Source organism: Carettochelys insculpta, chromosome 24 (genome assembly GCF_033958435.1).
Source record: "Carettochelys insculpta isolate YL-2023 chromosome 24, ASM3395843v1, whole genome shotgun sequence".
In the NCBI taxonomy this organism is placed as follows: domain Eukaryota; kingdom Metazoa; phylum Chordata; order Testudines; family Carettochelyidae; genus Carettochelys; species Carettochelys insculpta.
Genome location: NC_134160.1, coordinates 12,039,828 through 12,056,495, shown reverse-complemented (window position 1 = coordinate 12,056,495; position 16,668 = coordinate 12,039,828). Strand labels below are relative to the sequence as shown.

General features: G+C 44.9%; 1 protein-coding gene and 1 long non-coding RNA gene across 2 annotated transcripts in view; both read left to right on the top strand.

Annotated features, from left to right (window-relative positions):
- Positions 1 to 4,898, top strand: part of YTHDF2 (YTH N6-methyladenosine RNA binding protein F2) — a 28,926-nt gene extending 24,028 nt beyond the window's left edge. The window contains exon 5 of the mRNA XM_074976593.1: positions 3,982 to 4,898. Within this exon, the coding sequence (XP_074832694.1) occupies positions 3,982 to 4,005 (24 nt within the window). The 3' untranslated portion in view covers positions 4,006 to 4,898. The remainder of the gene's footprint in view (positions 1 to 3,981) is intronic.
- Positions 4,899 to 14,090: 9,192 nt separating this feature from the next.
- On the top strand, positions 14,091 to 15,798 carry LOC142001399 (uncharacterized). Its single transcript, XR_012642468.1, has 3 exons — positions 14,091 to 14,301; positions 14,657 to 14,711; positions 15,664 to 15,798. It is a non-coding gene; the product is annotated as an uncharacterized LOC142001399 (long non-coding RNA).
- Positions 15,799 to 16,668: the final 870 nt, after the last annotated feature.

Below are 16,668 nucleotides of genomic sequence, written 5' to 3'. Positions count from 1 at the left end.
CTGGTGTATGCTAATGATTGTTGCCTGTGCAGAAGTCAAATTGGATCAAAAAAATGGTGTTTGTGAAGACCAACTTTTTCAGCGAACTTCAGGCAAGAGACCACAAATGATTAGAGAAAAGAAGGATATCAGTAATTGGATGTAGGCACCATTGTGCAAGTGTTGCTTATCCGTTGGCAGGTTTTTAGTGACATTTCACCTTAAATTGTCACTAACTTTTAAACAATGGTTTAAATAGACTTAAGTTGGCATCTGTGCAGCTTACTTTTTAACCCTTGTGGAAACCTGGACTCAAGTTCTGTGCAAAACCCCTTGATTATAAAGAAGGGGGAAATTTTTGCAGCAGTTGCATTTAATATTTAAATATTAGTGAGTCAAACATGCCAATGAGGTTTCTGTGCTGTGAAATTCAGTTTAATTTACTCTTTGCCACTCTTTCAGTGGGCTGTAGGTTTTTATTTTGTTGATGCATACGTTGTGGTCTATTAGTTGTCAGGGGGAAGTGGGGAGTTTTGGCAGCTGAATAGAAGACAGTCCAGGCGTTCGCACTGGGGAAGCACTGGAGGTAGTCTTGGGTTTTGGAACTACCTGCTTGCGTTAAAATGATCAGCAGTGAAATAGTTGGCATTGACACTACTAGACAGATGTCAGTAGAAGGAGACTTTCGAGCAGATGGATAAGTTGAACAGTCATAAGTAACCAAGCCCAGATGGTATTTGCCAGGGTTCTGAAGGGACTCATATGAAATTGCAGAACTAATACCTGTGTTATGTAAGCTATTGCTTAAGTCAGTCGCTGTACTGAAAGATTGGAGGATTGCTAGTGTGACACCAATTTTAAAAACTCCAGTGGCGACCATGGCAATTATAGGCCAGTTGCCCTAACTTCAGCACCAGACAAAGGGGTTGAGTAAAGACAAAGTTATCAAACACAGACTAACACAGAATACTAGGGAAGAGTCAAGGATACTTTTGTAAAGGAAAAACAGTGTATTAGAATTCTTTGAGTGCATCAACAAACCTGGAAAGGGGTGATCAGGTCAATGTGGTGTACTTGAACTTTCAGAAAGCTCATGACAGGCTCTTAAGCAAAGGTGAGCAGTCATGGGATAAGAGTGATGTTACTGATCCATGAGCAGACCCGGTTAAAATAGGAAACAAATGGTAGGAATAAATTGTCGCTTTTCAAGAGAGAGGGAGGAATAGTGGGGTTCCAAACCTGTGTTGCTCCACATATTCATTAATCTAGAAAAAGGGGTGAAAAAGGAAAACTTGCAGATGTTACAGAATTACTCAAATATAATTAAGTCTAAAGGGTTGCAAAGGACTCTTGCTAAACTGGGAGACTGAAGTGTAGAACAGCAGATGAACACACCGGAAAAAAATCTCAACTATATAAACAGATTGATGGGGTCTAAGTTAGCTTCTGTGTGAGATTCATGGAGTCATTGTGGGTAGTTCCCTGAAAACGTCTGTGTGCTGTGACTGTCAAAGCTAACAATGTAGGGACCAATAGGAAAGAGAGAAAATACCATAATGCTGTTACATAAATCATGGTATGTCCAGACCTGGAGTAATGACTGAAGTTCAGTCACCTTATCTCTGAAAAGATATGTTAGAATTGGAAAAGGATACAGAGAAGGGCAACAAATGATTAAGCACACTAAAGAGCATCCCTATGAGGAAGAAGACTGGGAACATTAAGTTTAGAAAAGAGGAGACTAATGGATAGTCAGTAAAATCACGAATGGTGTGGAGAATGTGGAAAGGGGAAATGTCACTTATCCCTTCACGTAACACACAAATTAGGGGTCAGCCAAAGAATATTAGGCAACATATTTAAAACGAACATAAGGAAATCTTGCTTCACACGGCTTCCTTCACACGGCTGGTGGAACTCATTACCATGAGATGATATGAAAGCCACAAGTATAACTGGGTTCAGAAAATAACTATGTAAATTCTTGGATAGGTCCATCAACAGCTCTTAGTCAAGATGACTAAGGACCCATATCCATACTGTGGGTGCAGGTCTTTAACCGCTAGAAGCTGGAACTCGCTGACAGGGAATGGACCAGTTCTGTTCATTCCCTCTGATGCTTTTAATGTACAGCTGCGTATAGTTTTCCAACCTTACCATTTCATTCAATGAATGGGACCATTCACACCTGTCTTCCAGTGTCTGCCTTGAAAAAGTGAACTGTGTGACCAATGAGACGTCAGCCAGAGTCTATTTTTGCTGCCGTGTTGGCGAGAATCATTTGATGTTTCAGACCTGAATTAGGTATTACCAGTCTTCATGAAGCACATATTCTGTGGTGACAGAATTCAGAGGCTTGACTATAGCTCTGAGCAAGCAACTTGCAAGTGGCGAGTTCATTGAGGGAACTGAAGACTTGGTTTTCAGTTTCTCTTCTGTTCTCACTAGACAAGTACCTGAGCTCCTTCAGCACAGACTCCCACTACAAATTCACCCTTACAAGTACCTAAACCCTGCCTTTACCAGGGCAAGTTCACTCCTCGCTGCTGTTACTTAGCTTCTCTAGCCTGGGAGTAAACTTTTTACACTGGGCCCCACTTTTCATCCCTGCAATTGGCAAGTGCTCCTCCCCCGCCTCCCCCCAGCACTGGAAACAAGCAGCAGTCTCCTGGAAGTGATGTGGTGCATGCCCTTGAGCCTCCATGAAACATGTAAGCCCAGTGTGGGTGAGCCAGGTTAAAGGGGCTTCTTTCCTCCTCCCCATTGTGCATGTAGGCCCCCTGGCTCAGTGCTGTGCTGGGGGGCTCCTTAGAGTGGTAGAAGCAGCAGTAAGGGTAGGGGCAGTTCTTGCTGGAGCACCACCTGTGTGGGTATAGGGGGAGGGGGCAGAGGAGGCCGCTCCACTGCCCAGCAAATTGCAGTGCAAAGGCAGCTGGAGGACCTGCATGGCAGGCTGCACGCCAGACTTTGTCCATGCATGGAGCAGGCATGGGGTTGGGTGCCGGGAAAGGGCTGTGGGGAGGTTGCTGTGGTGCATGTACTTCCCAGCATGCAGGGGGAGTGTCCCATTGTGAGTGAGCAGCTGGGACGCGTGCCTCTCCTGCAGAGCTGGCTTTGTCCCAATTAATGGCACTGCACCCCCCTCATAAAAAAATTTCATGACCTGCCTCCCACTTTGCACACTCCTGCTCTAGACTAACTTCTAGCCTGATAGAATTGAAAACTGGAGGCAGGTCTCCTGGGAGCTGCTTCCTGAAGATGCAGCTATGTGACTGGGGAGGAGAGCTCTGCTTCACTGACCTTTTGAAGCACCAGAAATCATCACTGGTCACTAATTATATATATTGGCTGGCTCTACCTGTCCCCAGAAAGACTGTTTACGCTGAGTGAGTGAGTTGATTTCTTTATTTCCCTAGCTCTTCATTAGCTGTCCTTCCCCCACCCCTCAGCCTTTGTGTTCAACTTCCTTTCATTATGCTTGGCCGTACAAAACTGGAGGAATGTGAGCAGGTTGCATCTCTTAGAGCTGTTTTTTGATGAATTATATTGATAGGACTTCACCACTTGCTGTCTGCAAAAAATGCTGAGAGTGGTGGGGGAGGGGATTTTGGTGGCAACTGCTAATATAAAGGGGAAATGCCAAGAGCTGGGATACTTCCCAGGATACAAATATAAGTACATAGTTACAGTAGCCATGTGCAGCTACCCTCTTGACATGAGCTCTTTACTCCTTAAACAGAATCTCTGTTTCTTGGATTCAGTTTAGCTGTAAAGGAACGTCTTCTGTTGTAAACCAGATTGCCTATATTAATATTTAGGTCTAATACTGGTCAGGAAAGGTCTAGATGTGTGTGGGATGTGGACTCGATCTTTTGACATCTGCTCCAGCCCTGTGTTTTGATGTCTTGTGTATGAGATAGTGAACAATCTCCCATGCCCTCTTGACAATGGAAGGTTTGCAGAAGTAGCTCTGAACTAATCTTCTTCTCTTTCGTCCTGCAGGAACGTCAAGGCCGTGTCAAGTAAAAGGCTATCTTTCCCACAGAGACTGCAGCAGAGGTTGCATCCAGGATATCTTTCAAAGAGAGGAGAAAAAAAGAACACCCCAGAGAGAATTAGGACTTTTTTCTTAATTTCATTGACTTAAAAACAAACTTACAAACTTTCAGTTTGAAAAAAAAAAAAAAAGTATTGGAATGTCATAAGACATAGAACTAAAAGAAGAAAAATAAAAACAAAAAAAAATCCCTTCTAGGTAGAGTATAGGTAAAAACTGTCCCCTTTCTTTTGGCTTTGGTTGTGATTTCAGAGCATATGCTTTGTTTTTTGTCTTTTTACTATGTTTTCCGGATTTGAAAGTCCGTAAGTGGCATATGCCTTTTTTCTCTGATTTTTAAACCCCACTGCATCCCTTTCTTCCACTTTCCCCTGCCTCCTTCCCCCCTGGTTTTGACATTTGCACTTGGAACACCGAGTTGTGACTTTTTTTGGACATCCACCACAGAAAGTGGAAGAACTATTTTTTCCTTGGACTGGAAGAAAAGGAATTTTATGAAAAATTTGACTATTTGCCTAGAAGAATCGAAAGGAAATTGTCGCCAAGGTTGTGTCTAAGGGTGGTTTGTTTTCCTCTGACCCTTTGTTACTCAAAAGTCAAGTACTAGGAGTCCTAAAATGTTCTGTTCTTGTGCATTATATGGATTACAGATTAAGTCTGGATTAATTTGATTTAAAGGCTGAGAACAGTGGTAAAAACTTGTTTTGTTTACAGGAACATGAATTTTGAACGGAAAATATTGTAAAATGTGTAGTGAATATGTTTCTTCAGTTTCTTGTTAAGCCAATGAGGAATGGGCGTTGCCTTTCTTTTCACCATTAATCACTTCTCAATAATAAACGTGAGATCCTGTTGAGCATCATTTGTGTTCCACTTGGTTTTCAATGTTTAGGTGCTGCCCTGGATGTGCCTATGAAGAGGAGACTACACGAGAGAATAAAATTGCAGAGAAGAGCAAGCCAGTGCTTCAGTTCTTAACATCTGGTTCATTGGCCATTGGTGATTCCCTATTGGTTTTTGGGCTCTAGGCTTCCCCGTCTGTTTTAAATATCTTTGTTGGGACGGGTCACTTTGGTCCATTCTTAACAAAACCCTTGTGACTTGGTTACAGTGCAATACTGGTGATTTTTTTGTAATGCATGTGAGCAAGCTCAAACTGAACTAATTGATTAACGTCTTGCGTTACAGCAATTGGATGTCTGTTTAAAATAGAATTCAGTATGGTCCAGGGACGTGGGTCTGCTAGTGTATACTGACCCTAAGTATGAACCATGGGTGGACGGATTGACTGGAACAATTGAGGATTGCCTGATTAAAATTAGTACAACTCCTCTGGTTAACGGACCAGCTTGTTGCAGTTGGAGATCTGGTATCTACACTGCCAAGTGAAGTATGTTTGTCCTGGCAGGTATTTTCTTACTTTAAAAATTATATCTGTCCCCAGAATATAGGACTTGTCAGGATGTGCTTGTTGAGAGAGATCAGAATGGGAAGAACAAGGGTGCTGTGCCTAGGCATCAAAGTGCATAGATGCGGCATAGGGAGCCTAGGCCTGGACAAGTGGGAGATGCCACAGAGCTGAACTGCACTGCAGTGTTAGAGCTGTGAAGTCCATAACTCTCCAGTGCTTGGATGCCCTCTGCCTGGCAATACTCCCCCTTTCCCACGTACAAAAGGTGTCAAATGTCAAAATATGGGGTCTAATGGGTATATTAAGTGCGATTCAGGGAGTAGAAGACCCTAATGAAGCCCTTGAAAAACATGAGGGCGGACTTGGGTCCGAGAGCTCCTTCTGCTTGTGAGATGTCTTGAAGATGGAGAAACACAAGCAGGAGACTTGGAATTTTGGTATTTTTCCCACTGAGACAAAATTAGCATTTGAGCTCTGGAATAGTACTTCAGTCTCTTTAGTGAAATGGAATATGGATGTTTAAAGAGATCAATCAAAATACCTTCTTAAATTGGTGTTTATCAAATGGTTTTTACTATCGCTAGTTGTCTCCTCTGCATTTTCTTCACCTGGAGCAAGGACACGGGGCTAGTCTTTCATTTCCCGATTCTCCTGCACTAACACTAGCTGTTGCCATGGAGATAACCTCTCGCCTTTTGTGAGAAACTCCACAAAACCTGTTCATTGAAGAGCTTTGTGGGGAGAGGGGGCAGGACTTAAGTCTTCTAAAACACTTCCATGCTTTTTCATGTCTAGGTGTTTAGCTTTAAAGGTAAGAAGACATCCTATTAATTGCCTCTGTCTGATTACAGAACAGTTGAATTGCACAGGCTGTCTACCACCGTGGACTGTTAACATTTTAAAATGCATTGACGGGAGCTTGGTGGTCAGCTCTCCTGGGATTTGTGCATCTTTTTGACCCTTTTGAAATGTCCAGCCTTAATTTAATCTCTTTGATTTCCTCATTTATCCTGTTTACTGTTTCTGATCAGCACTGTGTAAATGGAGATTGATCCATGATACCCTTCAAGAAAAGGCTGTCTGTTGGAAAAACTTGATCATGGAAAAATCCTGCATCGTTTTAAAAGCTTTGTGACAAGGATGAAATTGCTTGAAGGAGCATACATGTACATTCTTTAAAAACTTATTGAAGAGGCCCTGTCAACTTCAGCTTACTTTTCTGACTGACTTACCTACACCTGAGCCTCAAGTCTAAAAAGAGATCTTTTTGTCTGTCTTGTCCATGCAATTGACAATACTTTAAATAGTTCATTGTTCACTTCTGTATAGTCAGATTCTATTTTACTGAGGCTCTTCACTCAGCAGCAGGCGAAAGACATGTTAGAGGAGCATAAAAAATGTGATTTGAAACCTCACAGTTTTTGCTGCTTTGTTGTAAGTTTACAATTTTTAATTGAACTGTTACTCTTAACAGACTGGGACTCCAACTAGCTAATATGCCTCATTTATCTGAAATGGCATTACATAGTGTTTGCTGACATATGGTCCCTAGCGGTCTGCAGGTTTGTTCCCTCATGTTAGCTGCATGAGTTTAAAATATTTTCAGAACCAAAGCTGACTTAGTTTTGTGGAGTTGGTACTTTGACCTGTGTCTTGTCGTTGCTTGTCACAGGGGTCAGCCCACCTGGTAGCTCAGTGGAGTCGGGACCCAGGTTTGTAAACCTGTTCTGAGGTTTGCCTATAAAATTAAGCAGTGTATTTCCATCAGGAAGAGACAGTCTTGTTTAATGCAGAGAGCTGGCGGGTCAGAAGATGGCTTCTCCCCCCCACCAGCTCTGTCACTTATTTCTCAAGGGGCAAATCACTTAAACCCTCTGCAGTAAAATTGGCCTCATAAGTATCGGCCAAGTATACTTTAATCTGAATGCTGTATATAAGGCACTTTGAGATTCTCGGATGGAGGGTCTTATTGGATGCAAAACAAATATTTTTAAATGGCTCACTTTTTACAGAAAGTATCAAAGGACAAAACAGATGGTGCTGAGTAAAAAAGGTAAGAAGGTGTGCATACGTAGTAGGGGTTCTGCTGAGGCTAAGTAAGCTTTAACCTCTACCTAGATGCCAATTGATTCACAGGCTTTTTGCAGGAGCAACTGTAAAATGTGTAGACTTTTGATGAGAATTTGCAGTTTGTAACACGTGTTTCCCAAATCTGCTTTTCACGATGTGTTACCTGCAGCAGTTAGCACAGACCTAATGGTCATGGATTCCACATGGTGTCTGAGGGCTTGTGTGTATGAAAACTTAAATGTAACAAGTACATGAAGACCTCTCAACCAGAGGGAGAATCTGCAGTGCACCAAGTTCATGTGTGGAATTTGCTGCTGCAAACTAAAAGCTCTGTAGTCTTTGACATACTGCTATTAGGGAAGTGAAGAGACAGATATCTGTGGCATAGCAAAGTTAAGGGCAGTAAGGAGTTTAAATGCATTAAGAACAAAAAATCCTAACTATGGCATTGGCCTGTTACTAGAGGGAAACATACAATTCAGAAAAGGCAGAAGTGTTCTATATGTATTTCCTTATTTTGTTTGATGAAAAGACATGGTGTCAGGAAAAAGATGATGCTGATGCTCTTTCCATTCCAGGAGTAACTCAATGCTATGTTAAACAGCTGTTGAAGATAGGCATCTTTAAATCAGCATATTCGCATAGCTTGCATCCAAAAGTTTTAAAAGAGCTTGCCAAGGAGATTGCTGGCCCACGAACATTTTTCAAGAAGTTTGAGCTTGGTGAGTTCCAGCTAATATTTTTGTGCTAGTATTTTAAAAAGATGAATGGGATGAACAAAGTAATTGATATCAATCCAGGGCAACATAATCGATGATGATGTTTGTAGGTGACACATACGCTGACTTGGATTGCTTGGTAAGCTGGGTGCAAACAAACTGCCTTAATATGTATGAATGTACACGTATTCATCTAGGAACAAAGAATGTATACCATACAGGCTGTGAGGGACTACCCTTGGGAAGCAGTGATCGCGAAACAGGGTTGGAGGCAGGGTGGATAATCTACTGAATGAGTTTCCCATAGTGCAAAACTGTAGCCAGAGTGGCTAATGTGACCCTTTGATGCCTAAATGGCAGTCTCAAGTAAGAGTAGAGAAGTTATTTTATCTCTGTAGTGAGCAGTACTGGAATCCTGTACCCAGTTCTCGTGCTCGCTATTTGAGGATAACAAGAAGTCTTGTGGCACCTTTATAGACTAACCATAGGTTATAGGTTAGCCTATAAGGTGCCACAAGACTTCTTGTTGTTCTCAAAGCTACAGACTAACACAGCTACCTCTCTGATGTTTGAGGATATTGATCAATTGGAGGGATTCAGAGAAGAGCCATTTGAATGGTGGTTTTGAGCTGATTTAGTGCAACAGAAAATGTTAAAGGATCACAGCCTCACTACAGGGGGACAAATATTTGATATGAGACTGGCAGGCAACAGATTCAATGGCTAGAAGGTGAAGATGGAAAATCCATTGCAAATGAATCTCACTAATTTTAAATTCGCATTGGACAGTTCTTTAAAAGGTATCCTAATTCAAAAGGAATAATTACTGGGGGAGTTCTGTGCTCCTGTCGAATAGGGTAATAGATGATTGCAGTGGGGTCCTTTCTTGCTTTAGAATCTAGAAATCGGCTCCCATTGTCTCTGACTAGTGCAATGACTCAGCATTGAATCGAAAGGAATCCTTTGTGATATTGATGTTTATACAGTAGGTCAGAGCAAGGGATGATCTTATAGCTATAAGGCAGATTTATTTCCTAATGAGCTGTGGTGGGCTTTATGTTGTGAATTGCAGGGCTGGCTGCAGGATATAAACAAAACAGACTTCCCTACATTTCAGTAATTTTCTTTTGGTCCATGGACCATGATAGCATAACATATGAGCTCTGGAGGGGTAACCTACAAGTACGTGTTGATTTGCTGCAATAGTTGTAGAATTTAGTAACTTCTCCATGCATTCCATGGCGCATTCTTTCTCCCCAAACTGCAGGGCTTGCCTGCTTACCTTAATTACCTAGTTCTGTCGTTCCATTATCTGTTGATAGCACTATTCCACCTCATTGATACCATATGCTGCTGAACAAATGGCTGCTTACCTGGCAAACAGGCACTGTGTGATGCACAATAGGTTTTCTGCTAGGCTAACATGAGCTCCACTTAGTCAAATCAATCCATAAGAAGTTGCAACTAGGAAACTTGGGTTGCTTATTTCTCTTCATTTAGCCACCAGAGGGTGTCGCACAGTTTTCCTGCTGAAGTAAACGGAGGTGTTTGTAGGGCGCTCTCAACTGAATTCTTCCACTGATTGGTCAGCAACAGGGCTGAAACAGCTGGCCAAAAGTGATTTAGCTCATTGCCTTTCCCAGGGATGCTCCCAAGCACTAAAGGCATTTGGAAATCACACCGCACATCTCCAGCGAGTGGATCTGTGGCTCTGCCCTCTCCTTGTGTTTGTATTCTGTACCTCGCACTTCCCAACAGTGAATTTTGGCAATTTCAGCACTCCTTGGCTGACAAGTCACTGGCTTTAGTGCTTGTCCCTAGTAATGCAACCAAAGGCAGTTTATCACTTCCCCTTGCTGTGACTTGCCCCACGCCACCCTCCCTGTGAAATGACACGCTCCTGTTTTGATCTCTGAGTAACATATGTTCTGTCAATGCATGGGCTTAGTCTGAGTTTAGGGATGTGGTTTATGACTGAATACATGGTCGAAAAGGAACCCCGCCGGGGGAAGAGAGCAATGGATGAACTGAGCAGAGAAGGGGCAGGACAAACATGTTTGTTTTTTGTTCACTCTGAAAGCTGCCAACCCTCCCCAGCTCCTGCATGTAAATCTCACAGCTCAGAAGCATTCCAGCCCACTGGAAATGAGGAGACTTTGGGCATTAGGCAGAGAACAGGAGGGACTGAGATGCATGAGTCTGCAGAGCTGGCGGTTATGTGCCTAAAGTTAACCGTATGCTTACATGACTGCAGGGTCAGGGCCTTGAACTGATTTTGAATATTTCGTTCCAAAATCTCCTTTGTCTTTGCAGCATCAGTGATTCCATCAGCCACACTTTACGTGACTTAAACCCTTGTACTCTGTGGAGCAAAAGTCCATCCACAAGTCTCCTCCACTTCGCTCGGTCTCTGGACAAAACTTCTAGCTGACCCAGCAGTACCTCAATTGTCCTCAGGCTCGGTAAGTCTCTACCGCATTGTCCAAGGTCGGTCGTCATCTTTTGTGTTTTCCTTGTGGGTTCCATGTGAGAGCTTGACGGACTGTGCTGGATGATGGTTTTCAGAGTGTGGCCTTGCCATCCCCGCTTTCTTCTCTTGATTTGATCATCAAGTGGTTCTTATCCTGCTCTGTTCCAAAGCTCCTCATTTGTGACCAAGTCTTGCCATTTGATGTGAAGGATGTACCTCAAGCATCTGCTTATGGATGAATGTAGCTTGAGAGTTGGACTTTTTAGTGGCTTAACAGGGAAATCCTTAGTCAGCTTAAATTCAAAAAGGATGCATACAAGAAAAGGAAACGGGCACAGTTGACTAAGGAGTATAAACATACAGCTGGAGAATGCCGGGCAGTAATCAGAAAGCGAAAGCACAATTGGAACTGCAGCTGGCAAGGGATGTGAAGAGTAACAAGAAGGGTTTCTACAGGCATGTTAACAATAAACGGGTTATCAGAGAAGGTGTGGGGCTGTTATTGGATGAGGGAGGTAACCGACTGACAGATGATGCAGGAAAAGCTGAAGTACTCAAGGCTTTTTTTGCCTCAGTCTTCACGGACAAAGTCAGCTTCCACATGATGGTCCTAGACAATAAAGTGTGGGAAGGTGGAGGGCAGCCATCTGTGGAGCAGGAACAAGTTCTGAGCTACAGTCTTACCCTGCCTTACGAGGGTAATTTGTTCCTGGAAAAGCCCTCTTAGGACAAATTCTCATAAGTCAAAAATGTAATTACCATTAATTTCAATGGGAAATAATTTTATGTGTTCCTGAGCCCCAAAATGTGCACCCATTTATGCTAAAACAACACCAAATCCCATTAAATCCGATGCAAGGGGGCGGGCAGGGCAGAGCAGGGCACAGGGAGGCAGCCTGGCCTGAGTGCAGCTTAGGTTAAGTGGGGAGGGGACGCTGCCAGGGGCTGGCCTCATGGGGAGCTAGGCAGGCACAGGGGGCCCCTGGCTGATATGGGGCGATGCCTTTCTCGTGCGGGGCTGCACGGCGGAGAGGCCCTGCCGGCGGCAGCGGCGGGCGAGCCAGGCGCTCAATGGGAGGGAGCACCACAGACAGCAATCGGCGCCTGAGACACACCTGTGCAGGGTGGGAGGCAGGAGCCCCCTAGCTGCCTGGGGGGTGAGCGGCAGCAGCGGGGCTGGGATGGGCTGCGCGCCCAGCATCCACGTCTTGCAGAGCGGCGTCATCTACTGCCAGGACTCAGATGAGTCTACCTCCCTGCACCAGACTGCCACCCTCTCGCGGGGCGCCGCCGCCCCCCTGCATGGCCTCTTCATCAAGACCAACACAGCCGACTCCATCGCCTCGGTGCTCGCCTACCAGAGCCGCCAGCCTCCAAATCGGTCCTCGTAAATGCAAAGAAATGCCTCGTAAGCTGAGGTAGGGGTATTAAATGAAACTCCTCAAAGTTGAATTTTCATAACTCAGATGGACGTATCTCGGGGTGTGACTGTGTCTAGGAAAACTAGATGTTCACAAGTCCATGGGTCTGGATTTAATGCACCCGAAGGTACTAAGGGAATTGGCAGAGGTCATTGCTGAACCTTTGGCCATTATCCTTGAAGACTCTTGGCAATCAGACGAGATCCCGGATGACTGGAAAAAGGCAAACGTAGTGCCCATCTTCAAAAACGGAAAGGAGGACAATCCAGGGAACTATAGACCCGTCAGCCTTACCTCGGTCCCTGGGAAAATAATGGAGGGAATCCTCAAGGAATCCATTTTGGAGCACTTGGAAGAGGGGAAAGTGACCAAAAGTAGCCAACATGGATTCACCGGGGCAAGTCCTGCCTGTCTAACCTGATTAGCTTCTATGACGAGGTGGTAAACTCTGTGGACATGGGGAAGTCAGTGGATGTGATATACGTTGACTTCAGCAAGGCTTTTGATACGGTCTGCCACAACATTCTTGTCCATAAGTTAAGGAAATAGATCCACAGAGCTTTTTACCTCTGAGGGATCTGGGCTTGTTTAGTTTACAGAAGAGAAGACTTAGGGGTGATTTAATAACAGCCTTCAACTTCCTGAAGGGGAGCTCTAAAGAGGAGGGTGAGAAACTGTTCTCGGTGGTATCAGATGGCAGAACAAGGAACAATGGTCTGAAGTTGAAGAAGGAGAGGTGTAGGTTAGATATTAAGAACTACTTCACCAGGAGGGTGGTGAAGCACTGGAATCCGTTGCCTAGAGGTGGTGGATTCTCTGTCCCTTAAGGTTTTTAAGTCCCGGCTGGACAAGGTCCTGGCTGTGATGACTTAGTAGGGGTTGATCCTGCTTGAAGCAGGGGGCTGGACGAGATGACCTCCTGAGGTCCCTTCCAGCCCTAGGGTTCTGTGATTCGGTAGGGCGCCAGGTTTCACATCCACACAAGAACCCGTTCTTCACGTTTATTAACTATCCGCAGTTTCATCTTACGTGGGTTGACTTAATTCTGGCCTCTGTTTTGGGAGGGCAGACTTGTGTGCATGTCCCATGCCCCCACACGTGTGGTCCAAGAAATAGGCTCATGAAGTTGTAGAGCAGCATGAGTAATCACCTTGATGACCTTTGGGCTTGCGTGGAGTGGTAATTAAGCTTTCTGGTGATGTGACTAGATAAGCCCCAATGCATCTGTGTACCTCCTGAATATCTCTCAACCAATGAACCCCTTGAAATCTGAGTTGTGCCTCTCGGTAGAAAAAAGGGGAAATTAGTGTCAAGACTGCTTGAAATTTCCACTGTGGGGTGTGTTGCTGGTCCAAATGCAAATTTGTACTACTTTAACTATTCTGGTATAGCTACTGGTGTACAGCCCCCTCTAGCATGGATGCGCTTATGCTGGTGTAGCTAGTTCCTGGATGGGAAATGGAATAGGCATGCTGGTAACACAAACCCACCTGTAGCTGATACAATTATAGTGGTACAAAACTGGGTGTAGACCAACCCTCACTACTTGCCTGAAAGGGAACAGGAACTGCACCTCTCAAGTCTCACTCAGGAAGCTGAGGGTTATCCGGATGCATGAGGATCTAACCCAGCAGAAGAGCCAGGTAGCTTGAGGCCAGAGCTCAAGTTCTGTTGCCTGTCCTGTTTTACTGAGTCTTGTGGTGGTTGGTGGTTGGTTTTGTAAAGTCCCAGCCACTGGAGTTTTGATTGTGAAAATCAATGGCAGGGACTTGAACAAACCTAACATTTAATCCCTTTGGGGGTCCATTCTTAAGTGCAATTGTTTTGTGGGGTTCTCCTGTAACTTCACTAGGAGACATGAGCAATGCAATATCTTGGGGCAATTAGAGCTTAAAAGGATCTTTTGAGATAACATATGCAAAGTGGATTTCTTAGGAACACTTGGGGCAAGGGGAATACAAATGACCCAGCTCAGAGTCCATTGTTTTCCAGCTCAGCCTGGAGCAGCAATCCATTGTCTGGTTAGTTAACAATCCACAAATGGGAGGAGCGAGTGCATCCAGAACTCACGATCTGCTTCTCCTGAACCAATGGTGGGGTGAATGTCAACGCCCTCAGCCCCAGGCTTCCTGTGGTTTCAAGGACTGCATCTGCCAGGCTCCACATGATCTGTGGTAAGTGTGTGAGCATGCATGTGGGTTTCTACTGGTTTTAATGTTTTCTCTGTTTTTTACCTTGGGGAATAAAATGTGCCTGCCAAGCTGCTTGGCAACATGTAGCTGGAGCAATTACACTGTGAACTGTCTCCAAAGAGAAGGCAAAAGAAGCTTCTTAGGCCTGCTTCATACAGGGGATTTCACAGTACAGTCAGTGGGCTGAGCAGCCTGGACATACCCCAGTCAGAAGGGAGAGACGTGTCTTCACCCAACACAGCCCACAACTAGGGGGCCAGAAGCTGGTTGCACTTGAGGCCCCATCAAGAGGGAATATAGGTGCAGTTGCACCAAACTGTTTTCTTTCTTTTTAAAGCTTCTAGCTGGGAGGAAGCTGGAAAACATCAATCCAAAGGCTCTAAGCCTGGAAGGTAAATAAAAGGGATCCAATGTGTTGCTTTTAAAAATAGTCTCATGGTTTCTGAATGCTTGGGGGTGGCTGCACCATGTGCAAAATTGAATGAATGCCTTTTTCTTTAGGGAAATGACTGTTAAATGCAATAAGATTTCAGCGCTTGTTTTCACTTACCTCATTTCTCTGGTGTACATACAAACACTGCATTGTGCTAGGTCAGGGGTCAGCAACCTGCGGCTCTTTAAGGAGCCACTTGTGGCTCCGGTGCTGCTGCGGCTGATTCCTCCTGTGGCTCCTTGCCCAGCCACTGCTGAAATAATGGAACTAAATTTGATGGTTTAACGGCCGGTAGGGTAGAGGGAGGCATCCAGCTGTTAAACCAGTCAAATTTAGTTCCATTATTTCAGAGGTGGCAGGGCCGGGAGCTGTCCATGCTACAGGTGGGGGAAGTGCTAAGCCCCCAGGAGAGCAGGGGAAGGGGCAGCCCTGCTGAGAAGGCTTTGGCTATGGACGAGCAGCAGCATGCACAGCTGGAGCTGCTTGTTGGCTGAGGTGGGTTAAGCCTGGGAATGGGGGGCAGGTTTGTGGGATGGAGGGTAAAGCTGGGAGACAGGGAGGCAATTTGGGGGCTGAGGTGGGTAAAGCCTGGAGATGGGGCGGGTGGGTTTGTGGGCCAAGGGGTGGGGTGGACATTGCTCTCTCCTGCTTAAGAGCCTATCCTCAGGCCCAGCACTTTCCTTGATCTCATTTGCTCTCCAACCCAGGAGTGAAAATGACAAGTTTTCTCACTGGTACCAATCACTGTGTGTGCGCTATTCTTAAACCAGGGGTTACAGAATCACAGTTTGATGTTATTGTTGTTTATTGCAGATTCTCATGTTTACAGGCATTGCAGCTCTTGAAGGGCTGGTTGGGTTTTTTGTTAACTGAACTTGAAAAACTGGTGCTCTTCGCTGTTTCAATTTCAGACCCCTGGCCTAGCTCAAATGACTTGAAGGTGAAACCAATTAATCTCTGCTCCTTGTCCCACTTGAATGACTTCTGAAAACTACATAAACATGATAAAGGGCAAAACGGGCATGGTCAGAATTCTTACACATGGGGGAAGTCTGATAATCAAGCACGTAGATGTGAGTTTAGGTGCATTAAAAATGGTTTAATCACACAAGGTGTCTAGTGTGTCTCCTTGCTTTTACTTGGCATTGCTGCAGTGATTGATTGAATCATCCTGTTTTAGGTTAGGCCTGATAACTTTAGGAGGGGATGGGGCACACAGAGCTGGCCAGTGGGTGGATCTGGTTGATAAAGAACTGAAAGTCTTCTACCTGTCTGACATCACATATCTACCCTTTCTGTTAGCACACCTGGAATGTGGAGACAGCAGCTGTTACGCAAAGTGGATGAAATCTCCTCTTTTGTTTGCAGCTTTTAAAACTTTTGGCCAACAGGGTGGGGGGGGAACAAACAAAACCATCTGCCCAAAGGAGAAGGCTAAACTGGGAGTTCGAGCAGGGAAGCTGAAGTCACTACCTTGTTTCAGAACAAGTCCTGTGGCACCTTATAGACTAACCAATATTTTGGAGCGTAAGCTTTCGTGGGCAAAGACCCGCTTCATGAGATGCAAGCTTATGTTGTTCTCGAAGATACAGACTAGCACAGCTCCCTCTCTAATACCTTGTTCCAGGATCCAGTGGCACCAGAACATAGACCTTCTGTGATTCTAGGGCTGACCACAAGGGGGTGTCCTTGACTGTTTAGCTGCTCCCACTCCTTCCAGTGGCCAAGCTTTCCTTCCCAGCTGATAGTCTGGGTTGGTGAAGGGTTTGCTGTAAGCAGAAAAGTTTCAGTCCAGCTGCTGAGTACCCTGTGGTGCCTGGGAAGTGGATGGGAATTAAGGGTGCTTAACCCCCAGGCTGCAGGATCAGCATCTTAGCAGGAGAGTGGGACTTCAGCCATTGCCCCCTTGGGGATAA